The sequence below is a fragment of the Babylonia areolata genome, chromosome 23, assembly GCF_041734735.1.
Source record: "Babylonia areolata isolate BAREFJ2019XMU chromosome 23, ASM4173473v1, whole genome shotgun sequence".
In the NCBI taxonomy this organism is placed as follows: domain Eukaryota; kingdom Metazoa; phylum Mollusca; class Gastropoda; order Neogastropoda; family Buccinidae; genus Babylonia; species Babylonia areolata.
The window spans coordinates 33,860,265-33,877,500 of NC_134898.1; the positions used below are offsets into that span (position 1 = coordinate 33,860,265).

The 17,236-nt window shown below is 41.1% G+C and overlaps 1 protein-coding gene across 1 annotated transcript; it reads left to right on the forward strand.

Annotated features, from left to right (window-relative positions):
• Positions 1-12: 12 nt before the first annotated feature.
• LOC143297596 (small ribosomal subunit protein uS15m-like) lies at positions 13-15,079 on the forward strand. Its single transcript, XM_076610008.1, has 8 exons — positions 13-243; positions 3,061-3,138; positions 5,290-5,365; positions 5,671-5,719; positions 7,764-7,848; positions 9,590-9,648; positions 12,853-12,998; positions 13,911-15,079. Exons 1-8 carry the CDS (start codon positions 24-26, stop codon positions 14,203-14,205), a joined length of 1,008 nt encoding a protein of 335 aa, XP_076466123.1. The 5' UTR covers positions 13-23; the 3' UTR covers positions 14,206-15,079.
• The last annotated feature ends 2,157 nt before the right edge of the window (positions 15,080-17,236 follow it).

The following is a 17,236-nucleotide window of genomic DNA, read 5'->3' on the forward strand; positions in this document are numbered from 1 at the left end:
GAAGTTGTTGCGGTAACCTCAACATGGCCTTTGCGGGCAGAGGGGAAATTTTAGCCTTGTCTCGTCTGTTTAGAGGCTTGAGCATCAAGAAGCAGTGTTGTAATGGGGTAAAATCTAGACAATTTCATGTCGCCGCGCCTTGTTTACTACAGGAAAACAAGCCTGTGTTTCTTACAAGAGTGGACGCGATACCGACAACGAACTTGATGCAGCACAATCAACACACCTTGTTGGCTGGAAATGGTACAGCTCAATATCATGTTAAATTGAAAGTATCACCTAAACTTCGCTAAAGTGATGATTGATCGTGTTCGGTATTAGAGTAAAGAAATGTAATTGGAGCAGTAATCTGTTTGCAAAAGTTAACAATATGATACGGTGTCCGTGTAAATCATATGATTTCGCATACTTCGACCTTCTTTTCATGATTCTTGTCAACATAAAGTGCACATTTATAAAACAAGCGCGCATACACACACACGCACGCACGCACGCGCGTGGCTGTCAGTGTTGTAAATCATATCACATATTTCTTCAGACCTTACATGGTGTCAACACATTTGCAGAATTTATAAAGTTCTATAAATGCACAAAAATGCTCGAGCTGGCACACACACACACACACACACACACACAGAGTTGAAGATGAAGAATTAAATGCATCATCTCTAAATATGTGTACAAGACATATTATTTTTGATAAAAACCTGCTCTTTGACAAGCATATTGCATGCTTAATGAATAAGGCAAATCAGAGAATTGGTGTAATCAAGCGTACCTTCACATTTCTGGGCAGCAGTACATTTTTAAGACTATATAAAACATTGGTAAGACCTATATTAGAATATGCAAACATGGTTCGGTTCCCAAAATTAAAGCGTAATCTGCTGCTATGGAAGGTGTACAAAGACGAGCAACAAAATTAGCCCATGAAATAAAGGATTTTTCTTATGAAGAAAGGCTAAAATGTCTTAAGCTCCTTTCCATTAAGCAAGAAGGATACAAGGGGACTTCATACAAGCATATAAAATATATAATAATGTTGATGACATTGACAAAGCATGTTTCTTTATTAATTCACAAACTAGCATTGTCACCTGTAACAGTACCTGCAAAATTCAGAAGCAACATTATAGTAGCAACATTAGAAAATATGTTTTTAGTTACAGAGTAACTAACACTAGTAACAGTTGGAATAGACTAACCCCAGAAATCAAACATGCACCTCACATGAATGCCTTCTTTAACCAGTTCAGTGCCAGATAATTTTGTTAAAAAAATAAATAAATAAAAGTGCTCTCCCCTTGCCAGGGAATTTTGAGGATCCAGGGGTAATAAATACCAAAAAATTCTAGCACAAAAGCTATTTTTGTGAAGGAAAATGAGTGTAGATTCTGCTTCTGGGCTTATTTTCCCAATTAGGTTGTTTGTAGGTAACTGTTCAGCATGTAAAGTCAAGATAATTTTTTTGCAACAAAAAAGTCTATTTCCACCTCTACATAATGACATCCATAAAGAAAAGAAACAAAATACAGCTAGAAATAGCAAGCTATGAATAAATCAAGCGTCGCTTTCACAGTTTGCTGGGGCGTATTTAAGTGTTAAACTTGGTGACCCTATTGTTGCACCTCCAAAAATTAAAGCATCTCTGTTGGAAGTTAAAAAGACAAAAAAAGCCATGAAAATAAAGCATTTTTCATGCAGACCAGGCTAAATGCTTAGCCTTTCGTGAAGAATCGGGGACTTATCAGTTATAAATATCTTCTGTTGTGCTTGACAATGTGTCTTCCCATAATCAACAGCTTCACCTGTAAGACCTGAAAATTCGGCATTATATAGCAATCATTAACAATATTTTTAGTTCTACTAACACTAGTTACTTTGGAATAGACTTACAGAAATCAAAGCCATCCCTCAATAATCGCCTTCTTATTGGATGGATAATGAATAAATAAAATAGAGTGCTTACCACTTCCAGGGATTTGAGTCCAGTGGTTTCAAACTTCTAGCACAAAAGTATTTTGCAAGGACAAATGTAGATCGCTCGGTATTTTCGTCAGATTTACTGTGATTCTCCATTGTGAAAGCTGTCCATAATCACAAGCAGAGCTTTCAGAATTGTGTAAATCTGCTGACTGTGACTATTTGCTTTACTGGACACAGTTTTCAATGCGTTTGTTTGCACATGATGCAACCCCCTTTTCCATGCGCGTATCACATGGTCAGTTAGCAAATTATTATCGAGTAGAAAAAGGTCTTCTACCTGATGTAAGTTCATTTAAGTAGTATTGTTCTAATCCAGAAACATCAAACTAAGTGTTCAGAGTCTGTTTATGTCAGTTGAACCAAACTCCAATGAAGGAAAAATCGGAACATATGCAGGACGTCAGTGGACGTCTTATAGGCACTATGGTAATACTTTTTGTAGGACGTCAGCTGACATCTTAAAGGCACTCTACTGGTTAAAAAGCTTATTGATGACCACAGTATCATAAAGAAAACAATGTTTGACTTTGATGGTCAAAGGTGAGCTTGGGCTTGGGAGTACCTGACCAAAAAGATAACATCAAAAAATAAAAGCAAAACGTCAGGGCGTATAAAGCTGCAAGGCTATGAATGCTTGGCATCACCCCTAACCTGAACCTGAAGACGTGTACTTGAACTTATTGAAGCAAAATTTAAACTGTATCAGTCATTGTATTTATGTTGAGGAGAGGTGGGATGGTAGAACTAACCAACAACTTTTAGTGTTTTATTATAGCATGCTAATGTTTGTGTACAAGTTTCGATTAATTTTGTAAAGGGCGTCTTCTCTCTTCCTGCAATATCCCATATCTACAGTAAATGCTTTCAGACTAGTTCATTGCTTCTCTCTTGATAGCAGCACTGTATCATGTATGCAAGAGAGCTTAATAACAAAAACAGCAACATATTAATTGGAGTAGGGAGCAGTCTTGTATTGGGCTGGTAATCATTGCAGATAGTACTTGAAATTAATTATGCATGTATATGAATTATTGTGATTAAATGTGAGTGTCCTATTTTGATTTTCTTTTTCAGGACTGTCTCTTCAGCAATGCAGATTCTATGCCAAAGCAGCCACTCCTCAAAAGAAAAAGCTTTCATTTGATTATTCAGGTGAGATTACCAGTTGTTTGTGATATATATATATATATATATATATATATATATATATATATATAATTTAATTCATACCAAAGTTTAAAGGTGTCATAGTGTTTTACAGCCTTAGGCCGTTAGGTGCATTGAATTCATATGATTCTCTGTATCTAGATTTCTACTAAAATGAAATTCTCGTAGTATATTCTCATGTTATGTACTTGGTGCCACACTCTGTTATGTCAGTTATGTAGATTTGGTCAAATTTGCTCCCTCCTTTCCACTGCTGCCACCAGCAAATTTGCCATTTCTTACATGCAGTCTGGGTTAGATCACTATAACTCACTTCTAGCTGGTCTCCCAGATTAGAAAACTAAATATGTTTAATGTGTTCAGAATCATGCATTGCAACAGAACTTGTGCTATGCAAACCCAGGCACAACAGTGCAACATCACTGCATGCTCATAACACTTCACTGACTTCCTGTGAAGGCTAGAGTCCAATACAGAATTGATTGTCTCTTCTTTCACTTTCAGTGTCTCTGTGACAAAAATATGCCACCATATGGGCACATCTTTCAGATCTTCTCAGTTTATATCATCCTTCTACTAGGACGTTTTGCTCTTACTAACTAGTCTCATGACACCTCTCCTTTGACAGTTTCTTAGTTCTTCCTTGAGATCTTCGGAAAAAATCTTTCCCTGACTTGTGTATTTGACCCCACTGTTTGGAATTCCATATCCTTACCTCTGTTCCCACCGAAAAAGAGCTCAGTGTTTCTCAGCTTTTCAAAGTAAATTAAAGACGCACTTCTTTGAATTTTACTTCTGATATGTGCGATTGTGTGCTTGTATCTCAGATCTGTTTTCTGTGTATGTTAATGTTATTGATGTGTTGTGTGGAGGGGGTGGAGATTAGGGATGTGGTGGGGGGAGATAGTTTTTAAAGTATTTACAGTTCAGATTTGAGATATGCTTTATTTGGGCATTGTGATACAGTGGGTTTAGAGTAATAATAATGGATACTTATATAGCACACTATCCAGAAATCTGCTCTAGGTGCTTTACGAAAACGCTTTTGTTAACATAAAACATTACATTACATCAATGTTACATACACACACACCAAAATGTAACCACACACACACACACACACACACACACACACACACACACACACACACACACACACACACACACTGCATACATACATTTTAACATACATGTGTATTTAACAGCTACCCTAACACATATGCACACATAGGCAGGCACAAACTTACATAAACACACGCACACACAATACACATTCATATACATGCATGTACTTATGTACACATACATATTTATACACACATAGTCAAGCACAGCTAACGCAAAGGAAGTGGACCTGCCAAAGAGTACAGGGATGCCTTTAAGTATTGTGATGTATTGATTATCATGATATTGATGTCAGGTGTTTTGATACAGTGGGTTTAGACTAGAGGTTGTGATGTATTGATTATCATGATAATATTGATGTCAGGTGTCATGACACAGTGGGTTTAGAGTACAGGTTGTGATGTATTGATCATCATGATATTGATGTCAGGTGTTGTGATACAGTGGGTTTAGAGTACAGGGATTGCCTGTATTGTGATGTATTGATCATCATGATATTGATGTCAGGTGTTGTGGTGTGAGTCTGTTGTACATAGTTTTAAAAGTATTTTTGTGTGTGATAAGTATTGCGTGTGATGTTTTTGCCCATACATATATATGTATCATTTGTATGTAAATTATTGTTTGAGTGTTAGTTGGATATGTGTGCAGGGTTATGCTTGTAAGTTGTTTAGTGTTTAGATGCATGCTTTATATATCAATTTATTTTTTACATGAAACAGCACAGTTGAACATGCTTTACATGGATAGACACTTTATAGTATATGAATTACTTTATACCATCTAACTTCAAAGATAGAAATGGCTGACATTTTTTTTAAGCCACGTTAAAAAAAGAAAAGAAAAAAAAGTGGTTCTTTGAAATTGATGATTGCTTCACTATTTTCCATCACAAACCAGTACCATCTAAGATAAAAATGCCCTTTTTTTATTACCATGTGAAAAAAAAAGGAATAAATTTGTGGTTCTTTGAACTTGATGATTGCTTAGCTGTTTTCCATTGCAAACCAGGTGACTTGGTGACGCAGAAGCCATTGGATTCCCAGGACAGGCATGTTGACTTCAGGGAGTTCCCACAGTTGGAAAGGTGTGTAATGCCATGGGTGTGGAGAATTTTGGGCTGGTTGGTTGTGCACATTGACACACCTGTAAGTAGTATATGTTTTCACAAAACTCAAAATGGAACATCAACAAATGCTACAGACTATAAGTGATATTGAGAATAAGGCATATTTGTATGATGCATTGTTTGTGTGTACACTGTGGTATACTGCATGTCATTGTGCTACGGGTTTTTTTATGTGTGTTTTTTCATGAATTTGTAAATGGCTGGGATCCTTTGCGATTCATAAGTATCCTGAAAGAAAACTTTTTTTCTTTAATTTCTTTCAGTGCGGCTGAATCTACCAAGAGGCTGTGCAGCGTTGAATTTGCATCGGGGGTGAGTTTATTCTCTGAAGCATTCACAGTTTCCATTTCGCTTTGTGACAGAAAAAAGAAAGAAAAAGATTTAAGAACTAGATTACAGATTGCAATGTTTTCAAGGCTACCAGCATACTGGCTTGTATAGCAAACACATGACAGAGTTCTGACATCAACTCAAACTCAAAACACACACACACACACACACACACACACACGCACACACACACACTCACACACTCACACACACACACACACACACAGAGCAAACACTGACCCACAATCACATGCACCACAGGAATACACCCATGTAGGGGTGACACAGGGGAAGTGCAGAGGGTGGGAGGAGACATACAAGGGACTAGGCTTCGTCACATCGAAAGGCCATTTTGAACAGATTGGTTTTAACTTGAGTTTTCCTTTGAAAGAGGACAGAGTTGATGAGTTCCAGGGGAAGAAAGTTCCAAACAGAAGGTGCTTGATACAGAAAAGTCCTTTGACTAAATGTCTTTGAAGAGACTTTGGGGACGAGAAGAAGCTTTTCTCCAGAAGACCAAAGAGAACAGGATGGAGTATAAATGTGTAGGACAGAAGATAAGTAAGATGGGAGAGAGAGTAAGATGGGAGAGAGTCTTCAAAGTAGCAATAAGTTAATATGGTAATTTTGTTCTGATTTCTGTATTGGATGAGCAACCAGTGAACTTGAAGTTGATGCAAGAGAGGAGTAACATGATCTTTTTTGGACTTTTTGAAAATGACTCAGGCAGCATTGTTCAGGATCATCTGAAGGTGTGATGCCAGATCAGAGGGCAACCAGCGAGCAGTGAATTGCAGTAGTCAATGCGACTGAGAATCAAGGAGCAGACATGCTGAGAGGTTGCTTCAACAGTCAGATATGGTCGAATGGTACAGATTTTTCTCAAATGGGAGTTTGTAGTTTTACATGAATTACTGACATGGTCATGCATGGACAGAACTTCAATCAAAATATGCACCCAGGTTTCTGACAGAATTGGGAAGTTGACAACAGTATTGCAGACAGTCAAGGTATGGTCTGAAACATGACTAAGCACAGACCAAAAGCCAACAAGCATGGCTTCCAGAATCAACGAAAAAAGAAAGCTTACTGAAAAAGGAACAGTAATCGTCAATCTAAATCATCCAAGTTGATTCCATTGACCTGCTGATACCAAGTTTATCCACATTTCTGTAAAAAGTCATCAGCCCTATACTGCTAGTGCCACTGGGCTAGGGCCAGAAAATACCTTGTTCCAGTTATTTTGTTTAAATACAGAGAAATCGCCTTATCCTGATGGTTGATAACAAAAGCAGCAAAGCTGATGTCCAGAAGAGCTTACAGAAATATTCCTTAATAATAATAATAATAATAATGGATACTTATATAGCACACTATCCAGAAATCTGCTCTAGGTGCTTTACAAAAACGCTTTTGATAACATAAAACATTATATCTATGTTACATACACACACCAAAATGTGACCACACACACACACGCGCACACACACACACACACACACACACACACACACACACACTGCATACATACATTTTAACATACATGTGTATCTAACAGCTACCCTAACACATACGCACACATAGGCAGGCACAAACTTACATAGACACACGCACACACAATACACATTCATATACATGCATGTAGTTGTGGACCTGCCACAATTGAACTTATTGCTGAGGGAAAAGGTGAGTTTTGAGACGAGATTTAAAAGATGCGAGGGAATCAGAATGACGGAGGTTATCAGGGAGCTTGTTCCACGTCTTTGGCGATTGAAAAGAAAACGATCTGTGTCCATAGGTCTTACTTCTGACGTGAGGTATCCTGAGAAGTCGAGTATCAGAGGAAGAACGGAGCTGGCGAGACGGGGTATAAGAAATGGCGTTGCTGAAAAAAACAACAACCCTGCTTAGCTCATGCCCAAAAGAGATTATCTTCAGGTGTCTCATTAAAATGCAGAACTGTACTTACTTGTTTTAGCTGAATCCGTTGACATGTTGCTCATGAGATGTTTCTCTCCCATTGCAGACAGAGAAGAAAATTCATCGCAAAGAGGAGATGAAAGAACGAATTTTGCATCTGTTTGGGCACGGGGCAGACAGAGAGATGCATGGTAAGCACAGAGCTCTTCAGAAATCATGGTTTGTGCCTCAGCCTAAATGTGGATTGTACAACTACAGAAAGCATGGTTTGTGCCTCAGCCTAAATGTGGATTGTACAACTACAGAAAGCATGGTTTGTGCCTCAGCCTAAATGTGGATTGTACAACTACAGAAAGCATGGTTTGTGCCTCAGCCTAAATGTGGATTGTACAGCTGTTTGTGCTGCAACCTAAATGTGGATTGTACAGCTGCAGAAAGCATGATTTGTGCTGCAGCCTAAATGTGGATTGTACAGCTGTTTGCTGTTTGTGCTGCAGCCTAAATGTGGATTGTACAGCTGTTTGTGCTGCAACCTAAATGTGGATTGTACAGCTGTTTGTGCCTCAGCCTAAATGTGGATTGTACAGCTGGAGAAATCATTATTTGTGCTGCAGCCTAAATGTGGATTGTTCAGCTGTTTGTGCTACAACCTAAATGTGGATTGTACAGCTGTTTGTGCTGCAACCTAAATGTGGATTGTACAGCTGTTTGTGCTGCAGCCTAAATGTGGATTGTACAGCTGTTTGTGCTGCAGCCTAAATGTGGATTGTACAGCTGTTTGTGCTGCAACCTAAATGTGGATTGTACAGCTGTTTGTGCCTCAGCCTAAATGTGGATTGTACAGCTGTTTGTGCTGCAGCCTAAATGTGGGATGTACAGCTGTTTGTGCTGCAGCCTAAATGTGGATTGTACAGCTGTTAGTGCTGCAGCCTAAATGTGGATTGTACAGCTGTTAGTGCTGCAGCCTAAATGTGGATTGTACAGCTGCAGAAAGCATGATTTGTGCTGCAGCCAAAATGTGGATTGTACAGCTGTTAGTGCTGCAACCTAAATGTGGATTGTACAGCTGCAGAAAGCGTGATTTGTGCTGCAGCCTAAATGTGGATTGTACAGCTGCAGTGTCAGGTCAGGGGCATAGCCCTTGCTACTAGTACCATGTAACTCAGTACTACCTGCCGCATGTGAAGTCTCCCAACGACGGACCAGGCTGTGAAGGCGGAAGAGGATGACCAAAAGGCAGGGGGAGCTCTTATTCTTGGCTGGAAATCCTCCTAGAAGTCAGAACTCCGAAGAAAATACCTGCACCTGCCAAGGCCGTCCTACACGTGGCCGTATCTGCACCTGTGGACTGTGAGCATCGGTAGGCAAGAGAGTGGGGAAGGGACTGCACAACTCCTCTTCACTAAAAAAAAAAAAGTCACCTGTGCTGGTCAGGCAACCAGGTTAATGTCGGAACGATGAGCTAGCCCTTCAACACCCAGCTTTCCCAAGCCCTGCGGCGATGGAGAAGTGGTAACGGGGACAGGCAGAAGATGCTGCTGGCAGTTCCTAGTCATGACTGCACACAGGCAGCTGTGGGGTGATGGTCATCTGCCGTAGACTGGGTCAGATGCGGCGTCCTTATCCTCCCACAGCATCAGAGCAGCCCTTTTTAGGGACAGCACTGCTCTTGCCACATGGGGAAGGGGATAGAAAAGGATCCCTTTTTTTATTTTTTATTATTATTATTACAATATGATTATTGATATTGAAAGAATATATGATTATATATTAACTTTGTTTATTCTTACTTTTTTCTTAGTTCTATGTTCCTTTCATTTTTTCCCCCCTTTTTTTTTCGACTTTACTCCCTTGTGGTTGTTAAAAAGCCACGAAGGCCTATGTTCAGCACACGTTGATCAAGGTGTTTGTCTTGTCCTGTGTCTTTCCCAGTGGCAATGCTGACAGTGGACATCAGGAACATGATACCTCACGTGCTGTCGGTGAGGAAGGTAAGCACTATTCTTGATTTCCCGCTTTTTTTTGTTCTCTTTTTCTTCCCTGGCAGTGAGATTGTGTGAGGCAAAAGTAGTAATGATAATATGAACATGACACTTTGGGCAGTGTCCATAGTTGTGACAGTGATGACAGTAACAGTAACAAAGTGTGCAGTTTTGATTTGGTTATGAATGGAAGAATATAGATGTAGAGATGGATATATAGAAACATGTGTATAGATAGAGAGAGAGAGAGATGGATGGATAGATCTCTCTCTTTCTCTCTCTCTCTCTCTCTCTCTATATATATATATATATATATATAGATAGAGATTGTGTGTCAGGTCAGGGGCATAGCTGCTGGCAGTTCCTAGTCATGACTCTGCACGCAGGCGGCTGTGGGGTGATGGTCGTCCGCCGTAGACTGGGGCAGATGCGGCGCCCGTATCCTCCCACAGCTTCAGAGCAGCCCTTTTTAGGGACAACACTGCTCTCCCCGCATGGGGAAGGGGAGATAAAAGGATCCCCAAACAAAGCCTGCAAAGCCTGCCTCACCTAGTACCTAGTAGGAAACCGCACCTACTTGGACATCCAACAATAGCGGTCGAAAACAAAAGAAAAGAACCAGGAGTCATGCCCTGACTCTGGGTGCCTGGAATGTTCGCACCCTCTTAGACAGAGACGACAGAGCAGAAAGACGCACAGCGCTCATTGCTAGAATGCTTGATTGCTACCAGGTGGACATAGCAGCCCTGAGCAAAACCAGGTTTGCGGGTGAAACCCAGCTGGAGGAAGTTGGAGGGGGCTTTGCCATACGAACCAAACTTGCACGACAGCTTGACAGCCTTCCACGTGGGATAAATGACAGGCTGATGAACCTGCATCTGAAGCTGTCCAAGGATCACTTTGCCACAGTCATCAGCTGCTATGCCCCGACGATGACCAACCCTGATGACATCAAAGAAGCTTTCTATGAGGAGCTCAGCTGCACCATTTCAGCGATGGACATAAAGGACAGGCTGATCATCCTTGGGGATTTCAATGCCCGCGTCGGCGTGGACTTCTCCTCGTGGCCAAAAGTCCTAGGACAGCACGGCACTGACAAGTGCAACTCCAACGGACTGCTTTTGCTCTCGCTCTGCGCGCAGCATGGACTGACCATCACCAACACCCTCTTCCAACAAGTGGACAAGTACAAGAACACATGGATGCACCCCCGCTCCAAGCAATGGCACATGCTGGACTATGTGATTGTCCGGCAGAGGGACAGAGGTGATGTTTCCATTACACGCTGCATGAGAGGAGCAGTCTGTTGGTCAGACCATCTCCTGGTATGCAGCAAGATAAACATCAGACTAGCATGCAAGCTTCAACCAGCCAGGAAGAAACCCCCTAGGCAGCTGAACATCCACCGCCTCCCTATCACCAAGGACATGCTGCAGCAGCAAATCCAAGTAGCTCTCCAAGAAATTTCTGCATCGACTGATGTAGAAGAGGTATGGAGCACCTTTAGAGATGCTGTATACACAGCAGCAGCTGACACACTCGGCTTTGTACAGAGGAGCCACAAAGACTGGTTTGACGAGAACGACTCTGGAATCTCCAAGCTCCTGAACACACTGCATATATGGCATCAGGATCACATTTCCAATAAAGACTGCCAGAGGAAGGAGAACCAGTTCTTGCCTGGTGGGAGAGAAAGTCCGAAGAGCTTCAGTCCGCTGCTGACACTCACGACATGAAGCGAAGGGCTCAACTTCTGGAGATGTTTTCCCTTGCAACACCTGTGGGAAGTGCTACGCATCCAGAATCAGCCTCTTCTCCCATATGAGGACACACACCGACAGATAAGCCTGCCTGCCTACTCATCCGTTGGACCGATGGGAGACTCCATCATATACAGAGAGAGAGAGAGAGATATGCATGTATGTAAAATGATTTTTATTGAAATGATTGAATGTATGAAATTGGTTACTTTTATACTTTTATTTAGTGAATCATTGTAATATTGGCACTGAATTAAAGCCTTGTATAGACAAGCACAGCATGCATATATGCAAACACACCCACAGATGCGGTGTGTATTTTTGCAGCATGCATGATGAACACACACACACACACACACACACACACACACCTGCATCACATATATGTGAATTTACATGTTTTTTTTTTCAGTTTGAGTTACTCGAGGAGGCGTCACTGCGTTTGGAAAAAAATCTATATATGCTGCACCACATTTGCTAGGCAGGTGCCTGATAGCAGCATAACCAAATGCACTTGTCAGGCCTTGGCTTATGCATGCTTACATACTGTGTACCTATTGGAGTAGATTTCGTTTTACATAACTTTGCCAGAGGACAACACTTTTGTTGCCGTGGGTTCTTTTTCAGTGCGCCAAGTGCATGCTGCACACGAGACCTCGATTTATCGTCTTATTGGAAGGCATAGACGCTCAGTTTGATTTTCCAGTCAAACTTGGGAGGAAGGGTGAGAGTGGGATTCGAACCCACACCCTCGTGCATTTGTTGTGACAAAGTGTAAAGATACAATACAATGCAATACAGTACTGTGCAATGCAATACAATACTATACAATACAGTGCAATACAATAATGTGCAATGCAATACAATACTATACAATACAGTGCAATACAATAATGTGCAATGCAATACAATACTGTACAATACTGTACAGTACAGTGCAATACAATACTATACAATACTGTTCAGTGCAATACAATACTGTCCAGTACAGTGCAATACAATACTGTACAATGCAATGCAATACTGTACAATGCAATGCAGTACTGTACAATACAATGCAATACAATACTGTACAAAACAATGCAATACAATACAGTGCAATACAATACTGTACTACAAGTACAATACAGTGCAATACAATACTGTACTACAAGTACAATACAGTGCAATACAATACTGTACAATACAATGCAATACAATAGTCAATACAATACTGTACAATGCAATACAATACTGTACAATGCAATACAATACTGTACAATACAAATGCAATGCAATATTGCACAATACAATGCAGTACAATACTGTACAATACAATGGAATACAATACTGTACAATGCAATACAATACTGTACAATACAATGGAATACAATACTGTACAATACACTGCAAACCAATACAGTACAATACAATACTGTACAACTGCAATGCAGTGTGATACAATGTCGCACAGGACAAGTTGAACAAGGCCCGACTGGTGGAGAAGATCCAGCTGAGGAAGAAGATGCTGAAGAAACTGCGGCGCACTGACTACCAGCGCTTCCTGTGGTTGCTGCAAGAGCTGCGCATCCGCTATGTCCTGCCGCCAGACTATTACAGGTGGGTGCAAGAGTGCATGACGTAGAAACGGAGATTATATAAACACCCAGCACGGCCGTGGCTCTGCAAAGCATAGCACGTTCACCACTTTGCCGAACACTTTGACTAATTTACATAGATCTATGCTTTTGGTACGATAGTCATTCCTGACTGACTATGACTATCAGGACAGCAGAGGAGGCAACTGCTGTCCCGACTACCTGGGCTAGAATTTGACTATAGTGGAGAGTGTTTCCCAAGTTAATATCCATTCTCTTGGCCAAGAGGGTTTTAGGACAGTCAGTGCTGGGATGGTTCCCAAAGGCCAACTAGCTTTGAGAGTGCAACACTACTAGTGTTGCACTCTAAACTCGCTGGCGGTGAAAGGGTTAACGCACTGGAAAAGAACCCATGGTAACAAAAGTGTTGTCCTCTGGCAAAATTATGAAAAAGAAATCTACACTGATAGGTACATATACATGATTATGTGCATGCACTCAAGGCCTGACAAGTGCATTAGCTTATGCTGCTGTCAGGCATCTGCCTTACAGATGTGGTGTAGCATATATGGATTTGCCCAAATGAAGTGACGCCTCTTTGAGAAGCTGAAACTGAAACTGGGACCTTTCTAGTCTTTGGATCAAACATTAACCCAACGTCCCGTGTGCAGCATGCACTTGGTGCACTGAAAAAGAACCCATGGAAACCTAAGTTTTGTCTTCTGGCTAAATTCTGTTGAAGATTTCCACTCTGGTAGGTACATGAATATTGTACGTGTTTGCTGCACTCAGGGCCTGACTAAGAGGGTAGAGTTATGCTGCTGGTCAGGCATCTGCCAGGCAGATATGGTGTAGCATATATGGATTTGTGTAAAACACAGTGAGCCCTCATTGAGAGAAACTTGAAACTGAACACAGAAACCTGTGTTTGCAGGCGCATCACCAGAAAGTACCGGCGCAAGCAGCGCGTGTGGGAGGCAGCCAGCAGCCTGCGCCAGAAGAAGATCGAGGCCCTGAAGGCCCAGCTGGAGGCGGAGAAGGCTGACTTTCTCCGGCACAAGGAGGAGGTTCTCCGGCAGCTTGGGGAGGACGCCCAGCGCTACGGCCTTGACCTTGGGGACTTTGAGCAGAAGCTGGAGCGGAAGCGGATGGGGAAGACCTTCCCCAGGATCTACACCTGGGAGGAGAGGGAGCAGCTGGAGGACGGACACCCTCTGAAGCCCAAGTAGTGGAAGAAGGGGGAGGGGGAACTTTTTTTATTTAAAATTTTTTTTTTTTTTTAATTTTTTTTTTTTTAACTCTTTCACCACCACAGGCAACTTTAGTCAACATTGAGGGGTCATGTTAAGTGGACTGCTATGTTAGTCGACATTCGGGGGTCATGTTAAGTGGACTGCTATTTTAGTCAGCATTGAGGGGTCATGTTAAAAGGACTGCTATGTTAGTCGACATTCGGGGGTCATGTTAAGTGGACTGCTATTTTAGTCAGCATTGAGGGGTCATGTTAAAAGGACTGCTATTTTAGTCAGCATTGAGGGGTCATGTTAAGTGGACTGCTATGTTAGTCGACATTCGGGGGTCATGTTAAGTGGACTGCTATTTTAGTCAGCATTGAGGGGTCATGTTAAGTGGACTGCTATGTTAGTCGACATTCAGGGTCATGTTAAGTGGACTGCTATTTTAATCAACATTGAGGGGTCATGTTAAGTGGACTGCTATTTTAATCAACATTGAGGGGTCATGTTAAGTCGACTGCTATTTTAATCAACATTGAGGGGTCATGTTAAGTGGACTGCTATGTTAGTCGACATTTGGGGGTCATGTTAAGTGGACTGCTATGTTAGTCGACATTCGGGGGTCATGTTAAGTGGACTGCTATTTTAATCAACATTGAGGGGTCATGTTAAGTGGACTGCTATGTTAGTTGACATTTGGGGGTCATGTTAAGTGGACTGCTATTTTAGTCAGCATTGAGGGGTCATGTTAAGTGGACTGTTTCTCACATTATAAGAAAGCTTGACAGATGCAGCCAACTTTCCCGCACAACAGGAAATTGATTGAGCTTCCACACCCTTGATCAAGTTTGATGTGAACAAGTTTGTTTTGAAATGAGCCGAATCGTGTGACAGAGCAACGAGTCAAAAACATTTGGCACTGGGGAGTTTTTTTCATGCAGAAACTTTGTGGAAAAAGAGTTAAGGACCACTTGGGAGTAACATGGCAATTTTCAACCCTGTGCCAGCATATTGGTAGGGAGTCAGAATTTGTTTCGTTAAAATGGTTTCCATGTTCCTACGTCTGCATGAGCCACAAACAAAGAGAACTGACTTTTACACTGTTTCCGGCTTGTCCATAATTGTTGATTTTGAGGTGAAAATGGGTCCATTTCAGAACATTTGTCAGCCTGTCAAGGCTGTCAACTCCCATTGTTGAACGGGTTAAAGAGGGATAGCATAGGAAAGTTAAAGGGGGACAGCATGGGATGTTCCAGAAGTTAAGTACTTTTTCATATATTCTGTTTTTATTTTGTTTTTTGTTGGTAAGGTATTTGAATAATGCAGTGATTTTCAGGACTAGTATTTTCTTTTGTGTGTATGTGTGAGAATTGGGGCGGGGGGGTGGGATTTTGGTAGCACAGAGATTTTGTTTTCTTGTGAATGAATCCCAGAGGCACTGCAGGCAAAGCTGAACTCCATTCTACATTCTTTTTGTTTGCTTGTTTGTTCAAAATACTTTTCTGCAGAGTTGATTTTCTCTTCTTGTTTTTGTTTTTTCTCCTTTTTTTTCTCAATGCATTGCTCAGGGATGTAAGTCATGTCATTTCCCATCTCCAGCCCTTGATAAAGAAAAAGGGAAAATGTTATTGAGCAGGTTTGAGAGTTGTCCGTGAGAGCATGACCTGCGCACACCCAGAGCTGGCTAAAGACTGTTGATATTATGACAAAGGAACATGACTTGTAGCACAATACAACATTGGTTGGAAAGCTGCATGCCCTACACCACAGTAAATGGTATTGTACTTGTCTGTTGTTGATAGTTTACTCCTGATCGTGTTAGTTTGCTGATTAAGTGAATAGAATAAAGAGAAAGAAAAGAAGAAAAAAAATAGGGGGGAGGGAGGGAGTGGGAGAAAAGGAAGTGGTGATAGGAGGGGGATTGTAAAGGAAAATGTAAGTTTGTGGAGATTGTTGTAGTCATCTGTATGACTTTGGTATGTATGCAGTGTGTTGAAATAAATGGTTGTAAGATTCTTGCATGTGGCTGTTTTGGGTTGAAAGTTGAAGATAATGGTCCAGTAAATGAGTGATTATCTCAGTGTTCTATGTCAGTTCTGCATAAGGAATTATATTTTCTTTGTCAAACAAATGCACACTGATGGAAAGAAAAAAAAGAAGCCAAGCAAAGTCTTTGCACTTTTATTCTCATTAAAAGCTGCTTCGATTTTATTTTTTTGTTTTGAACACATGCACACACACACACACACATATAAATATATATAGAGAGATAGACAGATTTTGATATACACAGATAAATGGATTTCTAGAAGGCATCCTTCTGTCTCAGGATACTGTGAAATTATGCTCTGGGTGATATTTCTGGCACAGTGTCAGTTGTTGCTTGAGAAGTCTATGCGGGAATGGCAGTCTCTCCGGCACTTTTTGCAGACAAAATCTGGTGCTGGTCTGTACGTCAAACCTTTGGCCTTCCTTCTTTACCGTTTTGCCTCTAACTGTTGGGCAAACGTTTCTTCAAACTTGGGGAGGTCTTTCTGAACTGTCTGCCTCCATGATGATTGTTCGGAGGCTACAGCTTCTCACATGTCTGGGTTGATGCCTAGGGTTTTCAGGTCTCTTTTACGGACATATTTTGGCTCAAATGGAAACCCTTTTTTTTTTCATTGAAATGTCTTTTTGATATCTCCTTTTTTTTTTCCATTGAAGTGTATTTTTTAGAGTATACTCCTCTGCTCTCTCTTCATTCTACCCTATTCCCTGTCATGATTTTGACTTCTCAAATGATAATGTAGCCATAAAGACTTGCTACTTTTCTTGACTGCAACAACAGTTTGAAGGGAGGCAATTTCTTTTTTCCCTGTGCTGGAATGGTTTCTGAAAGTTCTGGCTGAACGTGAATTATCTCCCTTACCACGGATTACCTGAAACATCTTTTTGATAAATTTGCACTGTGTTGATGCTGTCTCTGCTACTCCAGAGAAAATTTCGAGTTTGGGTTCTTCATTGCTAATGATGGATCTAAGTT